Source organism: Nerophis ophidion, linkage group LG15, assembly GCF_033978795.1.
Source record: "Nerophis ophidion isolate RoL-2023_Sa linkage group LG15, RoL_Noph_v1.0, whole genome shotgun sequence".
Taxonomy (NCBI): domain Eukaryota; kingdom Metazoa; phylum Chordata; class Actinopteri; order Syngnathiformes; family Syngnathidae; genus Nerophis; species Nerophis ophidion.
The window spans coordinates 17,979,452-18,001,637 of NC_084625.1; the positions used below are offsets into that span (position 1 = coordinate 17,979,452).

At 40.7% G+C, this 22,186-nt stretch overlaps 2 protein-coding genes across 4 annotated transcripts in view; one reads left to right on the top strand and one right to left on the bottom strand.

The window, feature by feature from the left end:
• pdss1 (prenyl (decaprenyl) diphosphate synthase, subunit 1) overlaps positions 1-2,311 on the top strand; it is an 11,444-nt gene extending 9,133 nt beyond the window's left edge. For all 3 annotated transcript variants that reach the window (XM_061921625.1, XM_061921626.1, XM_061921627.1), the window contains one exon: positions 1,340-2,311. In XM_061921625.1, coding sequence (XP_061777609.1) covers positions 1,340-1,480 — 141 coding nt within the window. In that variant the 3' untranslated portion in view covers positions 1,481-2,311. The remainder of the gene's footprint in view (positions 1-1,339) is intronic.
• Positions 1,957-22,186, bottom strand: part of abi1a (abl-interactor 1a) — a 44,634-nt gene continuing 24,404 nt past the window's right edge. The window contains 10 exon segments of the mRNA XM_061921621.1: positions 1,957-3,552; positions 3,629-3,814; positions 6,027-6,113; positions 6,435-6,698; positions 10,279-10,404; positions 10,909-11,009; positions 15,603-15,743; positions 15,878-15,981; positions 17,907-17,921; positions 19,306-19,482. Of these exon segments, the coding sequence (XP_061777605.1) occupies positions 3,377-3,552; positions 3,629-3,814; positions 6,027-6,113; positions 6,435-6,698; positions 10,279-10,404; positions 10,909-11,009; positions 15,603-15,743; positions 15,878-15,981; positions 17,907-17,921; positions 19,306-19,482 (1,377 nt within the window). The 3' untranslated portion in view covers positions 1,957-3,376.

The window sequence follows — 22,186 nt, forward strand, 5'->3', positions numbered from 1 at the left end:
CTTCTTCTGAGCTCACTGTAAACAAACATCGCAACTCCTTCACGGTTTCAGAGGAAGACATTTTGCATGCTTTTTGCACCGACTTTTGTGCAAACATTCCACAAGGAGGGGAAAAAAAACATCACGCTTCAATACCTCAAACTTGTTGCGCTCCATTTACCTGGGAAGTGAGAAGTCGGAACTGGGTATGACGCCACTGCTGTTTTGAGAGCGTTCCAGTTACGAACTCAGAAATCAAAACGGCCACATCCATGAATGCTATTTTTGCGCTTGCCTATATACCAATATGCACGCTTTTTGCAACCTTCAAACACAGTGGATGAAGAGAAAACACAGGCGCTATAGCTAGCGATGTAAAACGTATATACCACATGAAATGTAGTTTACCCTTCAGTGAAGTGACCATGTATAAATGTATAACAAAACATTGTATATGGCTGATTTACTGCGACAAAAACTATAAGTGCTAATAATGGATAGTATAGAAAGCGGATATCATTCTTTACATCCAACGCAGCCATCAATAAAACGAACACGGGGGTGGTGAAAATGCTCCGAATTTGCAAATGTTGACTTTAAACCTGCTCAGTGGCCTTGTGGGTTCTTCCGAGGATGTTGTAGTCGTAATGATTTGTGCAGTCCTTTGAGACATTTGTGATTTGGCTATATAAATAAACATTGATTGATTGATTGAGTTGTTCGCCTTGAGATCTGTAGATCGTGAGTTCAAACCCCGGCAGAGTCATACCAAAGACTATAAAAATGGGACTCATCTCCCTGCTTGGCACTCATCATCAATTGGGGGTTAATTCAACAAAATGATTCCTGAGCGCAGCCACCGCTGCTGCTCACTGCTTCTCACCTCCCAGCAGGTGAAACAAGGGTGGGTCAAAATGCAGAAGATAATTTCACCACACCTAGTGTGTGAGACTATCAGTGGTACTTTAACTTTTAACTTCCTAGCACGAATGAAATGCACTGTTACTAGCCTTTGCTAAAGAAGCTGCCCTAAAGAAATGTGTCCATGTGCACAGAATACATTTAGATATAAATAAGTTAATGGGTTATCTGTATTATTTTTTGAGAAGCAGGAAGTTGTCTGTATTTATACTGGATTGGGGAAAAAAAATGTGAATCTACAGTTAGTGTCAAGATGAACATTTTTGCCTGTTACTTTACACATAGTATTTGCTCCTTTATTTTACTTTGTTTTTCATAATAGTATTTTTAGAATGTGCTGCAGGCTGCAATTTGGACATCCCTAATCTGGATAAAATACAAGTAAAATGTAGGCAAATTAGCTTAAACTGACACTAAAATATGTAATGTTCCCGCACAGAGCGACGGCGTGCAGCAGACCAACTTCCTGGCGCAGCGCTACTGCCAAGAGGCCATCAGACAAATCAGCATGTTGCGGCCCTCGGCGGAGCGGGAAGCCCTAATCAGGCTCACCGAGATGGTGCTCACCAGAGACAAGTGACGCCTCACATTGTGGCAGCTAACGCCCTCCTACTGCCTTGGCTACAGCGAGGCAGGACATCAGTGTGAAGACGTCAATCAATGACGTCCTGTGACTCTTTCTACCTCTACCAACGTACACCAGAGTGAGTCGCATCAACGTACATGCGAGGCACACAGTACACAATACAAGGCAGGTGTACAAATAATGTGTAAGTGTGTGTTTATTGTTATTTAAATAGTCAAGGAAATATTGGCAAAGCACTGAGCTATGATGCCGCGTACTGTACTGTAACCCAAATGTGTGTACTTACCAAACCCGACCGAAGCTTGTCATGCACACTTGAAAGGATCATTATTATGTCATGTGCTCCGCCAAGTGTCCTGCAACAATAACAGCCTTAATATATGCAAGTACTGCTCAATAAAAACACATTTTTTCCATACCTGTCATTACCTCCATATGTTCAGTTAGAACACCCAATCAATTACCACATGTTGTTGTACATATAATTGTTTATTATAAAAGGCTGTACATTATTTTTAATCAACATATTTTACATACAAATGAAGGGCAGAGAAATTTCACTATCCAAGACACCGAGTATGAATTTGTTGGTTGGAAGATTCACAAAAGCAAAAACAAAAAATGTGACAAAACGATACAAGGCATGGTCTGAGATGGCAAACACCTGAGTGGGAACTTACGAGATTTTATCATGGCAGCACATCAAGTTATTTAAAAAGAGTGTTTGTTTAATTTAAGAATTTTCTTCAAACGCGGAATGTTTGGGTGCTTATTCACAAATGTAATAAAGCTTCCCCCCTCTATCGGCATGTATTTTTTCTCTAATAGTGGCGAAAAATCCAAGCAGACATGAATGCGTGCATTCCTCTGTTATTGGACAATAATACCGCACACCGGAAGATAGTGTCCGGGGGAAAACGGTTAGAAACCAGACACATGAAAACCAAGTCGATTACTTGTAATTATCTATCCATCCATTTTTTTTTTTACCACTCGTCCCTCTAGTTTATAAAAATTTAGCCGGATACAGTACATTTGTAAATAAATATAGACGCTCGGCAATCGGGCGACGTGCTTGCTGCTATCTAACCGGATGAGGCGGTTTCATTATGTTTACTTCCTGTCGTATAGGCTTTGACATGAGGGCTCGTTCCCAAAAAAAATTCTCTAATTTCTTACTTCCAGCGACGAAAAAGCACAAGTTTGAATTCCTACTATAGATGACGAAATGTGACGTCACAAGCCTTCTTAACCATAAGTTCTAAATGTTAACATGCTTACAGAGAACGTTAGCCAAGATGTCAACCCGGATTAGTTTACTGCGTTCACACCTGAACAAAATGATGAGGGAACTTGAAGTGGATTTAAATGGAGTGAAAAGAGCACGAGTGTGACAGCACCCCTTGTTTCAGTTTGAGGCTCTGAAATCTCCCTTTGCGTCTCCTTAAAAGTTCAGTGATTCAACAGCAATACAAATTCCGAAACAAAAAACACGGAAAATAAATGTACAACATAATGGCAATAACAAACTGAAGGTAATATTGTGAAGGTTCGCATGCTTACAAAAAAAAGCCCCGCCACAACCAGGAAGGAAGTGTCGAGATGGAATGATGCTTCAAGGATCGTAATCATTGGACATTCACTGGATTTACAGCAAAAGGAGACGGCCAACAACCTGAGGCTCCGTTGTGACCTTCTGAGAGATCCAATACTGACGCCATCTTTCGGTTGTTGACACGCAGGAGCAGGCAGACTTGCTAAGAAAATGTTCCACATTAAGATGTCGCCCACCCGCCCAGAAAACACCGAAATAAGACAAACCGAGACGTTGTCGTCTTAACTTGCAAACCGTGGAAGGAGAGAACATTCTGGCAAAGTTTGAGCGGCACCTCAGTCGGCGTAGTGTATGATGCTCTCCACGTAGTTGCCGGGGAACAGGCCGGTGACGCCGTTGCTGACTCCTTCGTACCAGCCATCATCGTTCTTCTTCACCACGTAGATGATGGAGCCCTCCATGAAGGACAGCTCGTCTTCCTTGTCTCTGGAGTAGTCGTAGATGGCCACCACTGGGGAGAAAGAATAAAAGAAGAGAATTCAGTCGTGTTTGTTTTTTTGGTTGACAGCGGACTTTATCACGCAAACCTTTCTCGACGTAGTTTTTGGGCGCCCACTGGGGATCGCTGTCGGCGTAGGGGTCGTTATAGTGGACGACCGACGCGTCTTCCTCCTCGTAGTCCACCGGGGGAGGGGGGGGCGGCGGAGGGGAGTCGTCGAACATGGGAATCTCATCCGGCGGCGGCGGAGGTGGTGGGGTGGGGGTATCTGCGACTACGAGGAACACAAAAACATGTCAGTATCATGTTTATAAAAAAAAAAAAATAAGGGGTTGGAGGATGACGAAAATGTCGTGCAAAACATGCAGTTAGATCACTACTAATCATGCAGGTTGCATGCAATTACCAGTTTAGTAGAGATATTCTGCTTAAATAGTTTACGTTTACGCACGTAATAACAACTTAAAAAAGCATTAAAATCTAATATTTTGGTCAATATAAATAACTCATTTCCTACATTTCTATTAACCAAGGGCAACTTCATTAAGAACACCAACAATAATTTAATCAACAAATGTCAAACATTTCAGGTGGCCTGTGAAAGCCTGGAAAAAATGTCTGCATAAAACACTTTTTTTTTTTTTTAACTAAATGCATTCAATATTTAAATTTTTGACAGAAAAAAATGCATATGTTTTTAACTTTCATATCAAATCATGCCAAGTATAATACTGCATTACAAACATATTTTTATGAAGATGAAAATAGTTTAATATGTTTGTCACCTATACTTATGATTTTAAAGCAAGTTTTCCATCAATTTGTACATCAAAAATTATAATCAAGTGCATCAGCATTCGTGTACTAATAAGAGGGGATTTTTTTTTTTTTACATGCTGTCAAATAAATTTTTTTCAGATTGATCACAGTTGAACAGGTTATCCGTTCGCATAATTTGAATTCATAAAAAAAAAAAAAACTTGTCCCACTGAAGACGGCCATTACGGCCATGTGGCCCTCAATGAAAACAAGATTGACTTTTAAGTTATGTGGTTCAATTACCAAGAAGTTTATCCATCCATTTCCTACCGCTTATTCCCTTCGGGATCGCGGGGGGCGCTGCAGCCTATCTCAGCTACAATCGGGCGGAAGGCAGGCGACAGCCTGGACAAGTCGCTACCTCATCGCAGTAATGTTAGTGGACAAAATTAGAAATATAATTTTAAATGAAACCTCTGCCTTGTTTTTAATTAATATATATGCATACTATGTTACTGTAATTTAATGTTTGTCATTACGGCAGTACTTGGAGAGACAAGCGTTTTCGGAGGTGGTAATTTGAGAACTACTGGGTTAATGGAGTTAATGGATCAACTTTTACAGCCTTGCTATTTAGACCCAGATTGCAAACTGGAATAACTCAATCCCACCAAGTATATATTTGTAATTTCTAGTTGAAATATCTATCCATTTTCTACCGCTTGTCTCTCTTTGGGTCGTGGGTGGTGGCTGGAGCCTATCTCAGCTGCATTCGGGTGGAAGGCGGGGTACACACTGGACAAGTCGCCACCTTATCGCAGGGCGAACACAGATGGACAACATTCACACTCACATTCACACACTAGGGCCAATTTAGTGTTACCAATCAGCCTATCCCAAACTTAATACAAGTCACAAACTTAATTCATTTTTTAGTGAGACAAAATAGTTTTTAGGCAATAGACATTTTGAGGAAAAAACTATTACCTTTGCAAATCACAAAGTTTTAATAAAAAACAAAACTTCACAATACTGGAAAGTCTTTGAGGTGATTATTTCCCAGTGCATTCACATTAATAAACGTACTTAAATCATTACGCTCACCAATGCATCTGAATAAATTTGAGTCATTTCATTTGTTCAATTAAAAAAGTTAGATTCTGTAGTCACTACACACAGGGAAATATTAAAAACATGTATTACCTTATAATTTTGATGATTTTAGCTTACAGCTTGAAAAAAAAAACAAATTCAGGATTTCTTAAATTGAAAAAAAAATATCTAAAAGTTTAACATTGTAGCATTAAATTGGTCTTTTTGTGCAAAATCAACCCCTGAAATCATAACTTTTACATTGAAACCGCACCTGTACTGTATATACTATATTTTGCATTAAATTAAATTGTGGGGTGTTGTGGTCGGAGAGTGACTGTGTATTCACCAACAGAGGGCGCCACACCTTCCTTTAAATGCACATATAGTCAACCATGCACTGTAAACATAATAGGGATGAATCTGCACTAAATAAACTTGACCGTAAGTCACAGTGCACACAAGCGGGAATAGGGGGACGCTAACAAGAGTGGAGTGAAAGAGGCTGGGCGCAATGCATGCTGGGAGTTGCTGAACACACAATAGTGAAGGATGAGGGAGTAGTCTGGGAAGATGATGATGATGATGATGATGATGATGATGATGATGATGATGATGGGGCTATCCACACTTACTGCTCTCCTGCATCCTGGCCACAAAGCCAGTCAGAGGTATCTGTGGCGTCAGCTGGGGCATGGGGGGAGGAGGAGGAGCGATAGACACTGAAGGCCAGCAGAAGGCGACAGAAAGAGAAACCAAATCAGTCACCAAAAAGACGACAGAGCACCCAAGTAGATGTGATCCTACTCCGGCCCCCGAGGGGGCAGCACCGTGACAAGCGGCTGCATTCTTTGCTTTAACTGATTGGATCTAAAGATGGATTTAGTCATTCGGAAAATGTGGATCAACTGCCTCTAGTGGATGTAACGGGAATTACAACACTTTCATGTTACATTAGGTTGATGATTTAAGTCATCGTTAACATACCGAGCTTTAAATTGTATTCAAGAAATGACAAAATGAAAGGTTGCTTTACTCCTTACTTGAGTTCTGGCTGTAAGCAGGTATGCCTCCATTAATGTGAGGCTGCTGCTGCTGCGGTTGTGGCTGCTGCTGCTGCTGCTGCAGTTGTAGCTGCTGCTGCTGCAAGGAGAACTGCGACGTGACCGACGGCGCTCGGCGGTAGGTGCCCGTGGCCGAGACCATGGAGACGGAGGAGTTGGCAGGGTTGTGCCGTGAGATCTGCCGCGAAATGGTGCCGAACTGCGACATCGGGGCAGGGCCCAGGCCGGGCCCGGGGGCTACGGCTGAAAAGATGCCGACAGAGCGAAAGGGAAGCGAGAGAGAGAGAGAGACAAGAGGAAAAGGGTGGGTTAAAGAGAGAAAAGAACCCAAACACATGAATCAAGACAGTAAATGATAATCAACCAGGGAGGAACAGGAGGTTGGTAAAAAGATTTCTCTTCATATTTTGGAGCTAAAAGGTCTCAGGGGAGGGGGTGGCCCTTAGACCACAGTGGGTGGAACCACAAGAAGCACCAGCAGCTAAAAAGTGGAGGGATAGATACAGTGTGGCAAAAAAGTATTTAGTCAGCCACCGATTGAGCAAGTTCTCCCACTTAAAATGATGACAGAAGTCTGTAATTTTCATCATGGGTACACTTCAACTGTGAGAGACAGAATGTGAAAAAAAATCCAGGAATTCACATTGTAGGAATTGTAAAGCATTTATTTGGAAATTATGGTGGAAAATAAGTATTTGGTCAACCATTCAAAGCTCTTACTGATGGAAGGAGGTTTTGGCTCAAAATCTCACGATACATGGCCCCATTCATTCTGTCCTTAACACGGATCAATCGTCCTGTCCCCTTAGCAGAAAAACAGCCCCAAAGCATGATGTTTCCACCCCCATGCTTACACCAAAATGGATACATGGATGATACAGCCTAGGATTGGGAGAATTTCATGTGGTCAGATGAAACCAAAATATAACTTTTTGGTATAAACTCAACTCGTCGTGTTTGGAGGAAGAAGAATACTGAGTTGCATCTTAAGAACACCATAACTACTGTGAAGCATGGGGGTGGAAACATCATGCTTTGGGGCTGTTTTTCTGCTAAGGGGACAGAACGATTGATCCGTGTTAAGGAAAGAATGAATGGGGCCATGTATCGTGAGATTTTGAGCCAAAACCTCCTTCCATCAGTGAGAGCTTTGAATGGTTGACCAAATACTTACTTCCCACCATAATTTACAAATACATTCTTTAAAATTCCTACAATGTGAATTCCTGGATTTTTTTTCACATTCTGTCTCTCACAGTTGAAGTGTACCTATGATGAAAATTACAGACCTCTGTCATCATTTTAAGTGGGAGAACTTGCACAATCGGTGGCTGACTAAATACTTTGCCCCACTGTAGATAGATAGTACTTTATTGATTCCTTCAGGAGAGTTCCCTCTAGAATATTAAAATTCCAGCAGCAGTGTACAGAATTGAGATCTTATTTTAAAAGTAAGTAAAAAGTCAATAATGGGGGTATAAATGGAAATAAAATAGAAAGTATTACAATATGATACAAATAAAAAGCAACAATAAGAATAAAAACAACAGTAAAAATAAGAATATAACAAGAGAAATTAGGCAGTAGTGTGTTCATGTTGAGGATTCAGGATTTAAAGACTGGCAATATGGCCCAAAATGTATATTGTCGCCACCTGCGATAACAATATATCAACATATCACAATATATTATTTGGCATATAAATGATAATAGAATTGCAAAACAGGTTGTAAAGGCAGCAAAGGCTGCTGACGTATGTGGTAACATTGCATAGTTTTGTAGTTGCATATTTTTTATCAAAACTTATATTCATCTCCTTGCCAATATCTGGTTACTTTCTGTTGCAACATGGTTCTACAGTATCTACTCTAAAATATAATAATCACTTATCATTCGATTGTTTGAATACCTTACACCAATAAAATACAACATTTTAATATCAATCAATACCAAGTAGTTACAGGAGCAGTATTAATCATACCAATGCTAACACTTCAAATATTTTAAGATTTTAAAATTACTACTTTATTCCCTTTAATTATACAATATTTTGAGATAAAAATAAATTAAATCCATAAACAAACAGAAGCAAAAGTATTCTTGGCTCTGATATAAATTCTTTAGTTTCTGTCCTTAAAATCTTCCTGTGTCAAAGAACGAATTGCCTAAGTTAGTAAACTATAGGAAAAATGAAATTTATTTTTAATGACGAGTCAATATTTGTATCCATCTGCCCATCACTGTTTACATTAAAACTGTGGAGGTACATTAGCAGCTCGCGAGGACGCTACATTGTGTTGAGGTTGCTACCGTTGTGCATCACTCATGCTTATGTGTACTGATGGCCATACTTATCAGTGTAAGCACACTTATGCACTCAAAGTTTAAGTATGCAAGTGCGCCAATTAAGACACACTCAGACTGGAGATGCACGTTTGCGTCGAGTCTTTTGAACGGATCTTTTAAGTGAATGATGAGAACTGAGTTCCAGTTGTAAGGTGTTCGTTTGGAGCCATATTTTATGCAAATTTGGCATCGGCAATTGTCCACATGCTTGCCAACAAACTGGCAACTGGACTACAAAATGAGTACTACTTAAAGAAAACTTTTTTAATGAAAAAAAGAAAGAAAAACCCTTTTTGCATACACAGACAAAATTATATATTTAATTATTATTGCTATGGATTAATTATATTTGTTTTATTGTATTAATTTATTTTTATTTGGAGTTAGTATTCTAAAGGGTAGTAATTTATGCGTACACACCCCAGTTATAGTACTACAATTTTGTAGTCACATTTATATTTTGTCTTAATTATTATACAATTTTTATTTATAATGTTATTGATGGATTTAATTCTTACTCATTATTTGTGTATTTTTTTTATATTGTTAAAATAAAACAAGTAATTTTTAGTTAAGGGACAAATAGAATTAATTATGCCACTGCCAAAGCATGGAAATATGACACCGTCTTATGGAATGTTTACAATAAAAGCAACAACAAAAAAATTGGTCAATATTTCAGAATAATTCCCACCAATAATGTAATATTTGTGTATATTAAATTATTCTGATCTAAAGCTTGTCATGTAAGTGATACTAGTGATTGTTTCTTTTATTAAAAAAAAAATAAAAACATTTATATCGAGCCAGTTATTTGAACAGCTCTTTAAAAGGAGTGGCTCCCTTCAAAGTTAAAGTTAAAGTACCAATGACTGTCACACACACACTAGGTGTGGCAAATTTATTCTCTGCATTTGACCCATCACCCTTGATCACCCCCTGGAAGGTGAGGAGAGCAGTGGGCAGCAGCGGTGGCCACGCCCGAGAATAATTTTTGGTGATTCAACCCCCAATTCCAACCCTTGATGCTGAGTGTCAAGCAGGGAGGTAATGGGTGCCATTATTATAGGCTTTGGTATGACTCGGTCGGGGTTTGAACTCCCAACCTATCGATCTCAGGGCGGACACTCTCACCACTAGGCCACTGAGGGCCAAAGAGCTATTTAAGAGTGCTTTTCCACTGCACAGTACCAACTCGGCTCTCCTCTTCAACACGGCGCATTGAAAGCATAAGTCGTAACGGGAGACGCGATCAAACGCGGGTATGGAAGGTCCGATGCTTGAGATCAATTTAATTCAAAGGCGGAGTAGGTACCGTGCCATAGAAAGAAGAGTGCGCCACCACCAACACCACCACAAAGAGTCAGACTGATTAGAGCCCAGATTGTCAGTTTGAGCTGCAAACCCAGTGACCCATGCACGATGACCACGATGATTGACAGCACAGGTCACCTCGGCGGAGGTCGAACGGTCTCACCTATGGTAGGAGGAAGAGGCGGCGGTGGTGGGGGGCCGGATCCGGCCACAGCAGGAAGAGGAGGAGGAGGTGGAGGAGTTGGGGGAGGCGGGGGAGGCACGCCCGGAGGGGAGGTCATGGACAAGACTGTGGAGAGTTTTTTTTTTTTTTTTTTACATTTTGTAAGGCAGCAGGAGACTTGCTTCGGTTTGCCGTGTAAGAATGGACTGTTTCCATGGTGACCGTCTCACTGAGGCCAGAGAGCCGCTGCACAAACCTGCAGCGACTCTTCAATACGGAGTTGTCGGGCAAAGTCAAACAGGACTGTGACGCAGAGTTATGCTTTAATGTGGGCCACCTCTCCTGTCAAACTTTAATGCAGCTTGGCCTATTTACACACTCACATCCAGAATCAGATGCACTTGGAACACAATGGGTCTGCATAATCCTCATCTGGTAAACAGGCTTTATGCAACACTTTCTGCTACATCATGTTAGCAAATATCGTCTTATCTGCTCAAAAATAAAAACCTGCATCTTATCCAAATATCACTTGAGGATGCAATTGCTGCCAAATACTATCAAGTACTGCATCACTGTTTATCCATGATGTCTACATTAATGTGTAAATGAACCAAAGTGGAAACTCACCAGGTCCAGAGTTGGGAATGGATGGAGTAGGCACTGCGATGGGAATGCCGATGCCACTGCTGCCGCTGTTCTCTCGGCTGCTGCTACCCCCACTGCTCCCGCTAAAGGGGGACAGAAATAAAAGTATGTCAAACATTGACTCTGTATATGTGTAGGATAACTCTTCACTCCTAACAGGCTGCACACAAAAGGGTGAATATTTGTCAAAACATGCACCCCTACTGTGTCGCTTGTGCTATTATTCTTCTGACAAATACACCACATGGCGGCGCCGTTATAAATCCCCATACATTTCTCACAAATCTAAATCTCTAAAAAAAAACCACTGTGACTTTAGGGCAGGGCTATTCAACTACATAATGAAGACGGCCGCAGTTTCAAAAGACCAAGGGCTCAGGGGTTGGACATCAAAATGTGGATATTTCGCCAGTAAGTGTCTTCGCAGGTTATATTAAATTGAGACTGGTTTTACTTACCGGTAATTACAAAATAAATACATGGGCTTTCACACTGCACTGTCAACAATATCATTATTCTGCCCTTGCTACTTGTTTCCAGCATGTGCAGCTACTTAACATTGTGAAAAAAAGAAGCTCCAATTTTTGAGGTTGATTGATGTTCCATCTTTTGAATTATTTCCTTCCTTTCTTTGATTACTTTACACTTCTTCCTTCATTTTGGTTTGTAAGACATCCACTGTGTATTTTACATAAATAATGTAATTGTTCCCGCGACCCCAAAAGGAATAAGCAGTAGAAAATGGATGGATAGATGAAATGTCATTGTGTATTTTACATAAATAATGTCATTGTGTATTTTACCTAAATAAAATGGAATGTTTAGTGTAAGTATAATCACAAAATAAACTACAAATGTTTACACATACAGAAATCAGACAACATTCACACACCAAACCTTGTATGTGATTTATCACTATTAGAGTTGTCGCCCTGTACTGGTCAAATTTAGCACTACATGTATTAAACGAGGTTTGATTGTTACTTAACATATAAAACAACATGACCACAAATACAAAATACATTACAAAGTCAGCAATTTCAATCCAAAACAAACTAAATATATTCATGCACAAATTATATTTACTTACAAATCTTTGACCAAGTTTTGTGATGAAGCTTATATACTGGAATTTCTAGCATTGTTGCTGCTTGTCTGGCTCAATGTGCCCGTCACTTAAAAGGTCCGCCAGAAAAATGACTGGAGCACTTGCTCGGAGTAGAACATTCATACTTTGTTGTCCAGTCGTTGCTAAAAGTCAGATTTTTGCAATTTAATTAGATTTTTTTTCCCAGAATTGAACGGGTAGTCTTCTTCTACTCACCCCACTGCTGCTTTATTGTGACACACTGTTGCCCACGTAGGGTGGCAAGAGTACTGCATACATGATCAACCCTAGTTATAATGGTTTTATCAAACCTATTTGAGTGATGTTCAGAAGGTTAATAAAAAGCTTCGGCAGCCAGATGTGGCCCGCGGTTTGCCAGTTGACTAGGGCCTGCTTTAGAGTGTTAAACAAATCAACACATTTGCTACACAGCTTTAATGGACTGACAAGCACATGCGTGTAACATTTGAACATGGTTGGTTAAAAATATGGCCGTCACAAAGCAAAACATTTAATTGTTCATTTGTCTTTGAGCATTTGTGTAATGATTATATAACTTTGAAGATTTCTGCGTTACATGTATGCTAGCATGTAGAGTTGGGCGATATGTATATAACAATATATTTCAGTCGATATGTGTCAGGATACAGATGAAGTCACTATTTTTGTCAGGTTTAAATGTTACATTGCTAATAAGGAAGATGTGACGACCTCAGTGGGCTATTTTTGATTGAAATATTTTTTTGTCAAGGGTTGAACATGACAAATCTACGGATATAACTGTTTTAAAATAACAGCCTTTATGTACAGTATCTGACTGTACAATATTTATACACTACCATTTAATAAATGTCCCTTTGCTTACAGCTATTTATTAAAGCTAATGTTATTGTGTAAGTTACATGTACACAGGTGGATGACTGGAGCGTTAGATGCAAATGGCGTGAGCACACATCCAGACGCGAGCAACAATTTGCATTGTACCGGGTGCAACAATATAATATTAACAATAATAATCGATTAGATTTATGTAGCGCTTTTCTAGACACTCAGACTGCTTTATGAGAACTGAGGACCCATCATTCATTCACTTCACATTCACACTATGATGGTGGTCATTTGTAGCCACAACTCCCCTGGGTTAGACTGACAGAAGCATATCTGCCAGTTTGCCCCTCCGATTGCCACCAAACATTCATTCCCATTCATACACCAGTGTGAGCGGCACTGGGAGCAAGGGCACAATGGCCGTGACTAGGATGGCCAAAGCTGGAATTGACCCAGGAACCCTCAAGTTGCTGGAGGGCCGCTCTAACACCTGAGCCACGCCATCCCTCATATTTTCAAACTAGTGTAACAACACAACATGAAGTTATTTACTTTTGAGTGTTTGTTTTTTTTCATCCAGGGGTACACGTGTGTGTGCGCCTTGCGACAAGAACAGGCAGTTAAAACAACAATTTCCTCCATACTAATTTGCCCTGGTTTTAAATATAATATATATATTGTGCATGTAATGTATCACCATATTGATGCATAGATGATATATACAGGGCAAAACACATCTGGAAGTGACGTCATTTCCCCATAGAGAGTGTAATATAAAGACGCACATTACATTAAAATGAACACAAACTCACTTCTGATATGTCTTTAAATTCATTATGAACATTGGACACTTTTTGTTGAATATAATTATAAAGCCATATTAAAGATAAAGATATATACAATACAAAGCTGTTAACGTGGCCACATTTGTTGCCGTCGTCTCTAGCAGGCTAATTATTTTAGAACATTTACTAAATAATACTATCAAAATTGTCTCTTATTACTAACAATGTAACATTTTTCAAACCATTAAGGCGCACTGTTGATGAGGGTCTATTATCATACACAAGGCAAACTGGATTATAAGGCGCATTAATGGAGTTAGGTCTTTTTTTTTTCTACATTTAAAACACTTCCTTGTGGTCAACATAACATGTAATTGTGTTTTTTGGTCAAAATGTTGCATAGATTACGTTTTACAGAACATTGTCATATCCCTCTCGGACCGTCCCTTCGGGATGCGCCGTTTGGTGGGTGGTCTTATTTACGTCCCTCCACTTTGACGGCGCCTTCTCCCCGTCATTTTTGTTGTAGTTTTAGCGCTTCTGTAGCGAGTGTACTGACAGATATACAATCTAACTATACGCTTCCTTATATTAGAAATGGCAACAGCAGAGGATGAACGCTCCAAAAAAAAAGCTTATTAATGACGTTGTCGACTACAAAGGTTAACGCACGCACATTTTCAAGACTTATGTAGATCCCAAATACACCATCAGGTACCAATAAGCAAAGATGGTTTTACATAATTTTGCGAAACTATATGTAAGATAGTGTCATTTTGGGTTCCTTAAATACACACACGCCATAATAATAGCCGTATGTTGAAGCAAATTACGGTGCCCGTAATGTTCCGCGTTCCATCAAGATTTCATAGCTTAACAAAGTTGTACTAAAACCTTTTGATAGATTTTTGAGCGCCGGGTGTAATGTTCTATATTCTCAATGAAACATCAAAGTTTTGGTCTTGCTTGCTTACCAGTATTTGCAAGCATCATTTACAAGACAGGCGTCAACCTGCAGTCCACACGTATTTATTATGTGTGACTGCCATCTACTGGTCACACCAATTACTTCATGTATCATACAAAATTGATTCGAGGTCAGTAAGCACAACCAGAATTAATACATACACAAGGCCCACCGCGTTTTAAGGAGCACTGTAGGTTTTTAAGCCATGGAGGGATTTTAAGTGCGCCCTAAAGTCCAAAAAACACGGTAGTTATCGTTTTATCGCAGAGCTGTATTAGCATGTCTTCCAATCTATTTTAACATTTAGTATATTTTTCACATGGCTGCAATGCCATCAATAAAACAGAGTACATATTGGAAGACATCAGCAGATTTAGTCCCAGTTTGACCCCTGGGCGTGCATATCAATAGACCCCCATCCTCCTCTCTCTGCCTTGATCCTGCTCCTATTTTGCTTTCATCCTCACTTTGAACTGATCCCTCTCCCCTCAACCTCTCATCGCCTGTCGACGAACACGCCCCCAAAACCCCTCAAACCGCCACCAATCCTTCTCCTCTGATTCCTTCCATCCCGTTGAACAAGCGCCCCCTCTTCCCATCCTTGTACATCTCGTTATCCTACTTTCCCCCTCATCATACCCCCCGCTCTCTCCTCCTTGATCCATGTCAGTCGAGCCCTGGGGCGCTCGTGGCACACACAGTAGGGGTTCGACCCTCCGGAATGAACAATAAAACGTTGTCCCCTCGCAGCCAATTAGCCTGAGTTGGGTTTATCCAAGCTAATCCCTTTGTGTAAAGTGGCTAAACATATTTATCGGATTCCCCCGTTTCCTTATTTGTTGCAAAAGTAGAAAAAAAAACGGCACAGAAAATAAATACTAAACAACAACAAAAACCTTACATTGACTTTAAAAGAGTATTTAGCTCTCTCTGCATAGATCCAACAACTTGGTTGAGTTTGGTGCGTCAGAGCACGCGTGACTTTTACCTGTGGGTGCGCTGTCTCTGGTTGAGAGAGGCCGTGCGCCCCGGGCTGTGCTGGCTACCTAGGCGGGCCGGGCTGGTCATGTAGTCATTGGGCACCGTCGGGGGCTTCACGGGCTCCAAGGTTTTATAGGATGTGTTACGCCTACAGCGGTCACAAAAAGAGCAAACGTCAGGAGCGATGCAGAAAACTGAAACCAGTGAAGGGGTGCGTTCAGGGAAGCTTGTGAACGAGATATTTAAATGTTTATGATAGGGTTAGGGGTGACTAAGTCTTACCCGAGCGTGCCGCGCCCCGACATGGGTGGACTCGGTGGCTTCTGCGTCGGCGGGTTGGTCCGCGATAGCGTCCCTCCTCGGATTGACTGATTGTTTCCGTGCTGCTGTGGTGAGAAATATTAGAGAGAGAGAGAGAGAGAGAGAGATAGACAGAAAGAGAAAACTGTTTAAAAGACTATTGTAAAGGCTACCAGATGTTTGGTGCAGGTTAGAAACCTGTAGGGTCTATCGACACGGCTTGTGTCCGACATCAGTACCTCCGCCAAGGCAGTTGTGTTATACAGCTCCACATTTTCACCGACTTTCTTTTGTACATAATCTATGCCGGGCATCAATTATTCACGTCATCTCAAAAAATGCCTCCAATTACAGTACATTAAGATGCACCATAATATAGATTAGGGCTGGGCGATATGGCCTAAAATATATATCACGATATATATTGCCGCCTCTGATATACAGTATACTGATATACAGTATACTGTATATCACAATAAAATCTATATGCCAAATAATATAATTATTTCAAAACATGTTACAAAGGCTCCTAATATGCCTGTTGATATATACGGTAACATATTGCGTCATGTCTAGTAGTATTATTTTTATAAAAACTATTATCAATCTAGTTAATTTACTGTCAATAGCTCATTACTTTTTGTTGTAATATGGTTCCACACTTCTGATACCATATAATTAACATTAATTCTTCTGTTGTGTCAATACTTAAAATGTGTTTTGGGTTATACTACAAGTTTGGTGATGGATCCACTAAGTAATATTGGCTATACCATACACTCAGAAGCATTAAATTATGACCAAAAACAGAATGGCGATGTAACAAAATCAATTAATATTCAAACTATTTTTTGAATGTATTATGTATATTTATAATATTTTTAGATACCTTTAATTTTGGTTAATTTCCAGTGTGGAGGCCCCACAAGAGGAGTTTTTCCTAAATCCTAAGTGCCATGCCATTGCCAATAGTGCTGTGTGTGTGTGTGTGTGTGTGTGTGTGTAAATGTGTTTACAGTCAATAACTCTAGCATAGCGGTTAGTTATGTTTTAATGTATGGTCCTACGATGTGTAGTGAAGCAGGTGTTACTATTCCTCGTTCTACAATGATAATGCTACTTGCAAGAAACACCCGTCAGCGTTCCTGTTCTGTTAACCAATGTGTTTGCCTAATCTTGAAAACATCCATCCATCCTAGGTTTATTTACCATTATTGAGGCGAGGTGCAGAGATTTACAGGCTGCACTTTTAAAAGGCATGTTAGCGGACATCTTCGTTCACTTGTTACTATAAAATTTGCAGGATACAGCTAGAATGTGTCAACATGTATGCACAGCAATAAAAGCTCCATCGGAAGCTAAATTTATATCATTTATATCGATATTGTTCATATCACACAACAGTGCATATTATTGTGCGCTGGTACTCTCATCACAGAAATGCATTACGCTAAATAAATAAAAGATGGTCTGACATGAGGTTGTTGGTCCTTGGTGGAGGTACAGGATGTCATTGTGGAGGTTTTCTACTGTACTGTGTATATAACAGAGGCGTCCAATTTTTCCCACCAAAGCCGCACACACAAAAAGTGAAATATGCGGGGGGCCAGTTTATTTATTAGATCATTTTGTTTACTTAATTACATGTTAAAAACAAACCAATGCAGGTCAAAATAGGCTAAGCAGTTAAGTATATTTAGAGAGCCTTTATCTGAGCTTTGTGTTATTGTGTTGGAATATGGTAATTCAAAAATGGCCCCCGGGCTGGACTTTAGACACACCTGATGTACAGACAGTATAGCTTCTGGAAAGTCAATATCAATTCAAAGTAAACTACTGGACATTAATGGACGTAAAGTATACAACATTTGTTTAAGGAGGTGGGGTGGGGGGTTATGTTGTCATCCAATGGATGCTAGAAACGATCACGAACAGGGTTTTTATTGTGAAAGGGAGAATCTATTAAAACATACATGACAGCAAAATGGGTCATGTGACAAGGCAGACTTACCTTGGCTTTCATCCACTTAGTGTGGGCGAGGGAGGGGGAGCAGAAAGGGGCGAGAGAGAGACAAAAAGAGGGCATGTCAAAATGGCCACAAAAGAAGTCAAAGTACAAGCAGAAGAACGAGTCCTCGTCCGGTAAATATTTAGCTAGATAGTAGGGCCGCGCCCAAGTAAGATTTTAATAATGGGAAGAGTTCACCTTCGGATAGATGTGGACCACTCTGTAAATGTCACAAGATGGAAAACAAGAAGCCATGGAGCAGAAAGGTTGATTGAGTCAAGCGCCTTATCAATAATGCAGCATTCCCAGCAGTCTTTTGAGCGAGGAGCATCGCAGGCACAAAATACCAACATTTGAGGGTGTTTAGAGAGAAACCACTTTGTGTTCAACAAGAGGGTAGCAGCGGATGACCAGATCTAGTTTACAATCTAGGTCACGCTCTAAATGCCAAGATCTACTGATAGTTACCGCCGCCTTCTTCCCTTAGAAGCTCCTTTTCTCTGATAAAATTATGCAGCAAGGACCCTTCACTCGTAAAATATCTGATGAAAATAAACACTGCAGTCAACTGTTACCATATGAACACCATTTAAAGTCCCATTCAAGCATCGATCCTGGTCGGTAAGTAAAGACAGCCAGTCTACACGGCCGCCATGACAAGCTACGCTATGAATGAATCGATTGGCTGTCGGGTCTGCGGCATGCATGGATGCCTGAGAGTGGGCTGCAGCTGTATGGTGGAATTCACAACTGCAGTATTCACTACTTCATAAAGACGTTCAAAGAGATCAGGCTCAGAGAGAGCAGAGATCCACATCCAGTTTGACCCTTTGCAGCTATCCACAAAAAAGTGCGGGAATATAAAATAAAACCACAACAAAAAGTTCTCAACATGACTCAAAGGCGTAACACTACAGCTCCGCCATGCCACCACTAACCCAATTGCTCTGACAGCTGCATTGATTGGCTGATGGATGGGGCACATGATGCTCCAGGGGGTGGTGCCCCCAAAGCCATTCGGGAGTCTGCATGACCCAGTGACCTCTCCAACCAGCCTTGAAGGCAACAAGGAAGTGAAAGTAGACGGACATTTTTTCTGAGGTCACACCAACTGAGAATGGTTTTACAAATCCTTTAAACCTCGGATAACCTTCTTCAAACCCTGTAATGTATTTACAAAAGGCAGCTTTGACCCCGTGCCTTTATGCCGCCATTTTCTAAAACACTAGGAATACAGCCCTTTTTCCCTTCTCAAAGCAGGATGATGTAATCTCTTGTTGGTTTATAGCCACCTACCCACACAGACATATTGCTGTGGGGTCAGAAGGGTGCGCCTTCTGAAGATAAAACATCAAATACAGGGAAAAAGAAAGGAGAGAGAAGATAGCCAAAGAATGTTTACCTTGACTCCGTGGCCAACATCGTCCAGTACCGTGTAGTCGACGGGCTTCCTGATGTACCGCACCGGGCGCTCCATGTTGGCTGGTGCAATGATCTTGTGGGTCCTTGCCGTGTTTTTATTGGTTGTCAGGATCCCAATCTCCCGCCGAGCCACCTTTTCTTTGTGGATATCCACCGTCTGGGAACGACATCGTCAGGAGCTCGTCAGGAAAGCGGCAAATAAATGTAATCTTTTGAAGGTACTGCAGTCTCTGTGCCATATAGCCTGAAGCTCAGAGCTAAACATATTCACAAGTGTGCCCTCCTGCTCCTTGTAAAGAAATGGGAGCGTGCTAACATATGACAGTCAATCCTGAAGCTCCTAAGGGACCGAAAGTTGAGGGGGAAAATATATATTGATGCACACAATTTTGCTAATTTGGATTTGAAACAGGGCAGCACGGTAGAAGAGGGGTTAGTGCATCTGCCTCACAATAGGAAGGTCCTGAGTAGTCCTGAGTTCAACCCCAGGCTCGGGATCTTTCTGTGTGGAGTTTTCATGTTCTCCCTGTGACTGCGTGGGTTCCTCCGGGCTTTCTCCCATTTCCAAAGACATGCACCTGGGGATAGGTTGATTGGCAACACTAAATTGGCCCTAGTGTGTGAATGTTGTCTGTCTGTGTTGGCTCTGTGAAGAGTTGGCGACTTGTCCAGGGTGTAACCCGCCTTTCGCCCGATTGTAGCTGAGATAGGCTCCATCGCCCCCCGCAACCCCGAAGGGAATAAGCGGTAAAAATGGATGGATGGATGGATTTGAAACAATACAATGCAAATATTAATAACAGTCCTGCATCCAATGTACTTGCCAATGAGACTTTCTGGCAGCAAAATAGTTGGGTCTGAATTTATCGTACCCGCTGTTGGTTGCTGTAAAATACTGTACATGTATAATAGCCTCAATAGCTTTTAAATGTTTGCAACTATACACAAGGGTGTCAAACTCGCTTTCATTAGAGGGCCATTTCGCAGTTATGGCCTCAAAGGGCCACTTGTAACCGTGAATAATATATAGATAGAAATGTGTAAGGATTCTCCTCATGATAGTACACAATTGCCTATGGATTCTAATAGAGATTTTCTATGTACATAACACCTTAGTTGCCAACTAGCTATTCGTCTTTGAATATCTTAGTATTGCACAATAACTAGGTACCTTCAGGATCAGTTTAATTTTTAACACAATTTTTTACAAGCTATATAGAGTAGAGGGTACTGATAGAAAACTAGTTTTTCAAAAGTTCTATTAATTGTTAAACATTGAGGTTATCTGTATACTGCATCTGGTGCCACAAATATCAGTCATGACAACATTTTAACACTGTGGGGTGTCCTAATTTCTTTCACGACTGCAACTTCCAACAATTTATTACACGACTTCATTGAGGGGGATGTCGCAAGTAGAGCAGGACTAGTAAGGTCAAACTGACAGACGCATGTGCACACACCAGCAGCAAGCGGCCATAAATCTTCAGCGGCACGACCAATCGAAAAAAAGCCAGTAGTGGAATGTCAAAACCTTTCACAAAACCTAACTTGACAGCTTCCCACCAGACACATTTGGAGATTGGGGTCAGGAGAGGGAAAAAAAAAAAAAGCTTCTGGACTTTGAGACGGGTTTCCCTTCCTCCCTGGTACATCGACAGGGATAAAACAAAAAGTCAGTGGAGCAAAAAAAACAAAACAAAAGAAAGGTAGCAGTGCACAGTTTGTAGTCTGCCTTCCAAAAAGGCTACTTATTATGTGAGGAGCTTGTATACCAATGTGTGTATGAGTGGCAGAGTAGACCAATGAACCAGTCTTTATGGAAGACAGATTTCGAGATACTTTTGAGACCCTCTAAGAATTGAACAAGCGTTTTGGACAAGGATTACAAGAACAGTATATGTAAATCACTTATTTGAATTTTCTTTTTGTTTATCACTGTGGTGAGAACAGCCGAGGCGGTTCAATGAGCACCTGAGCACGCCTCGAACCATCACAGGAGGTTAGTTTCAAGGAGACTTTTTTACAATATCAAGCATAAGAGTGCATACACAAAGGACAACGTTAAGACTGGCGAGAATTGCATCTTGATCATACAAAAAGAAAGCCCATTCAAGTTGCCATTTCCTCACATCCTGAGACTGACTCACTCATTCCTTCCTGAATGATGTCACGAGACACGCACGGATATATTGCTCATGTTTGTTCTTGCCAACAAAGCTCAGAGGGGAGTTTTCTACGAGTGCGGTGTAGACAAAACAAGACAAAAACGTTGGTTGGTCAGTATCAGGGCGTTCACGGCTATTTAAACATGTAGAAAATTGTGGGGTTGAACAATCCTGGTCGTGTTCACGTCGACACACAAAGACATGCATATTATAGATCTGATCAAAGCAGGCGTGGCAACTGTAAAGCTTAAGTTTGAAGAGCAAGTAACATCAAAAAGAAGGTTATTGAGTCTCTTCAGTGAGGGATAAAGACCCTCTCCTGATTAACAATTGAGGAACATTTAACATAAAATGAGTGGTAGGGCTGGGCTGATAAAACGATATCTATATTTTAAGATAGAATCGATATATATATAAAAAAAGCATTTGATAAAATGTTCGATATAAATATATATATTTTTTTGGGGGTCGGAAGAAACCGGAAAGAATGAAGCAAGGTTTGCTGCATGAACGAAGGCACTCACCCTCTGGTAACCTCGCAAAACAGGAAGTGATCAGTGAGCAATGGGATAGACACACTAAACAGTCAATCGCATAACAGTATCAACTATTAAGTTTGGTTGGGCCGTCTTGCTGTGGGTTCTCTGCAAAGAGTAAGAAAAGAAAGTAAAAATGACATCTGCAGAGAGCCAA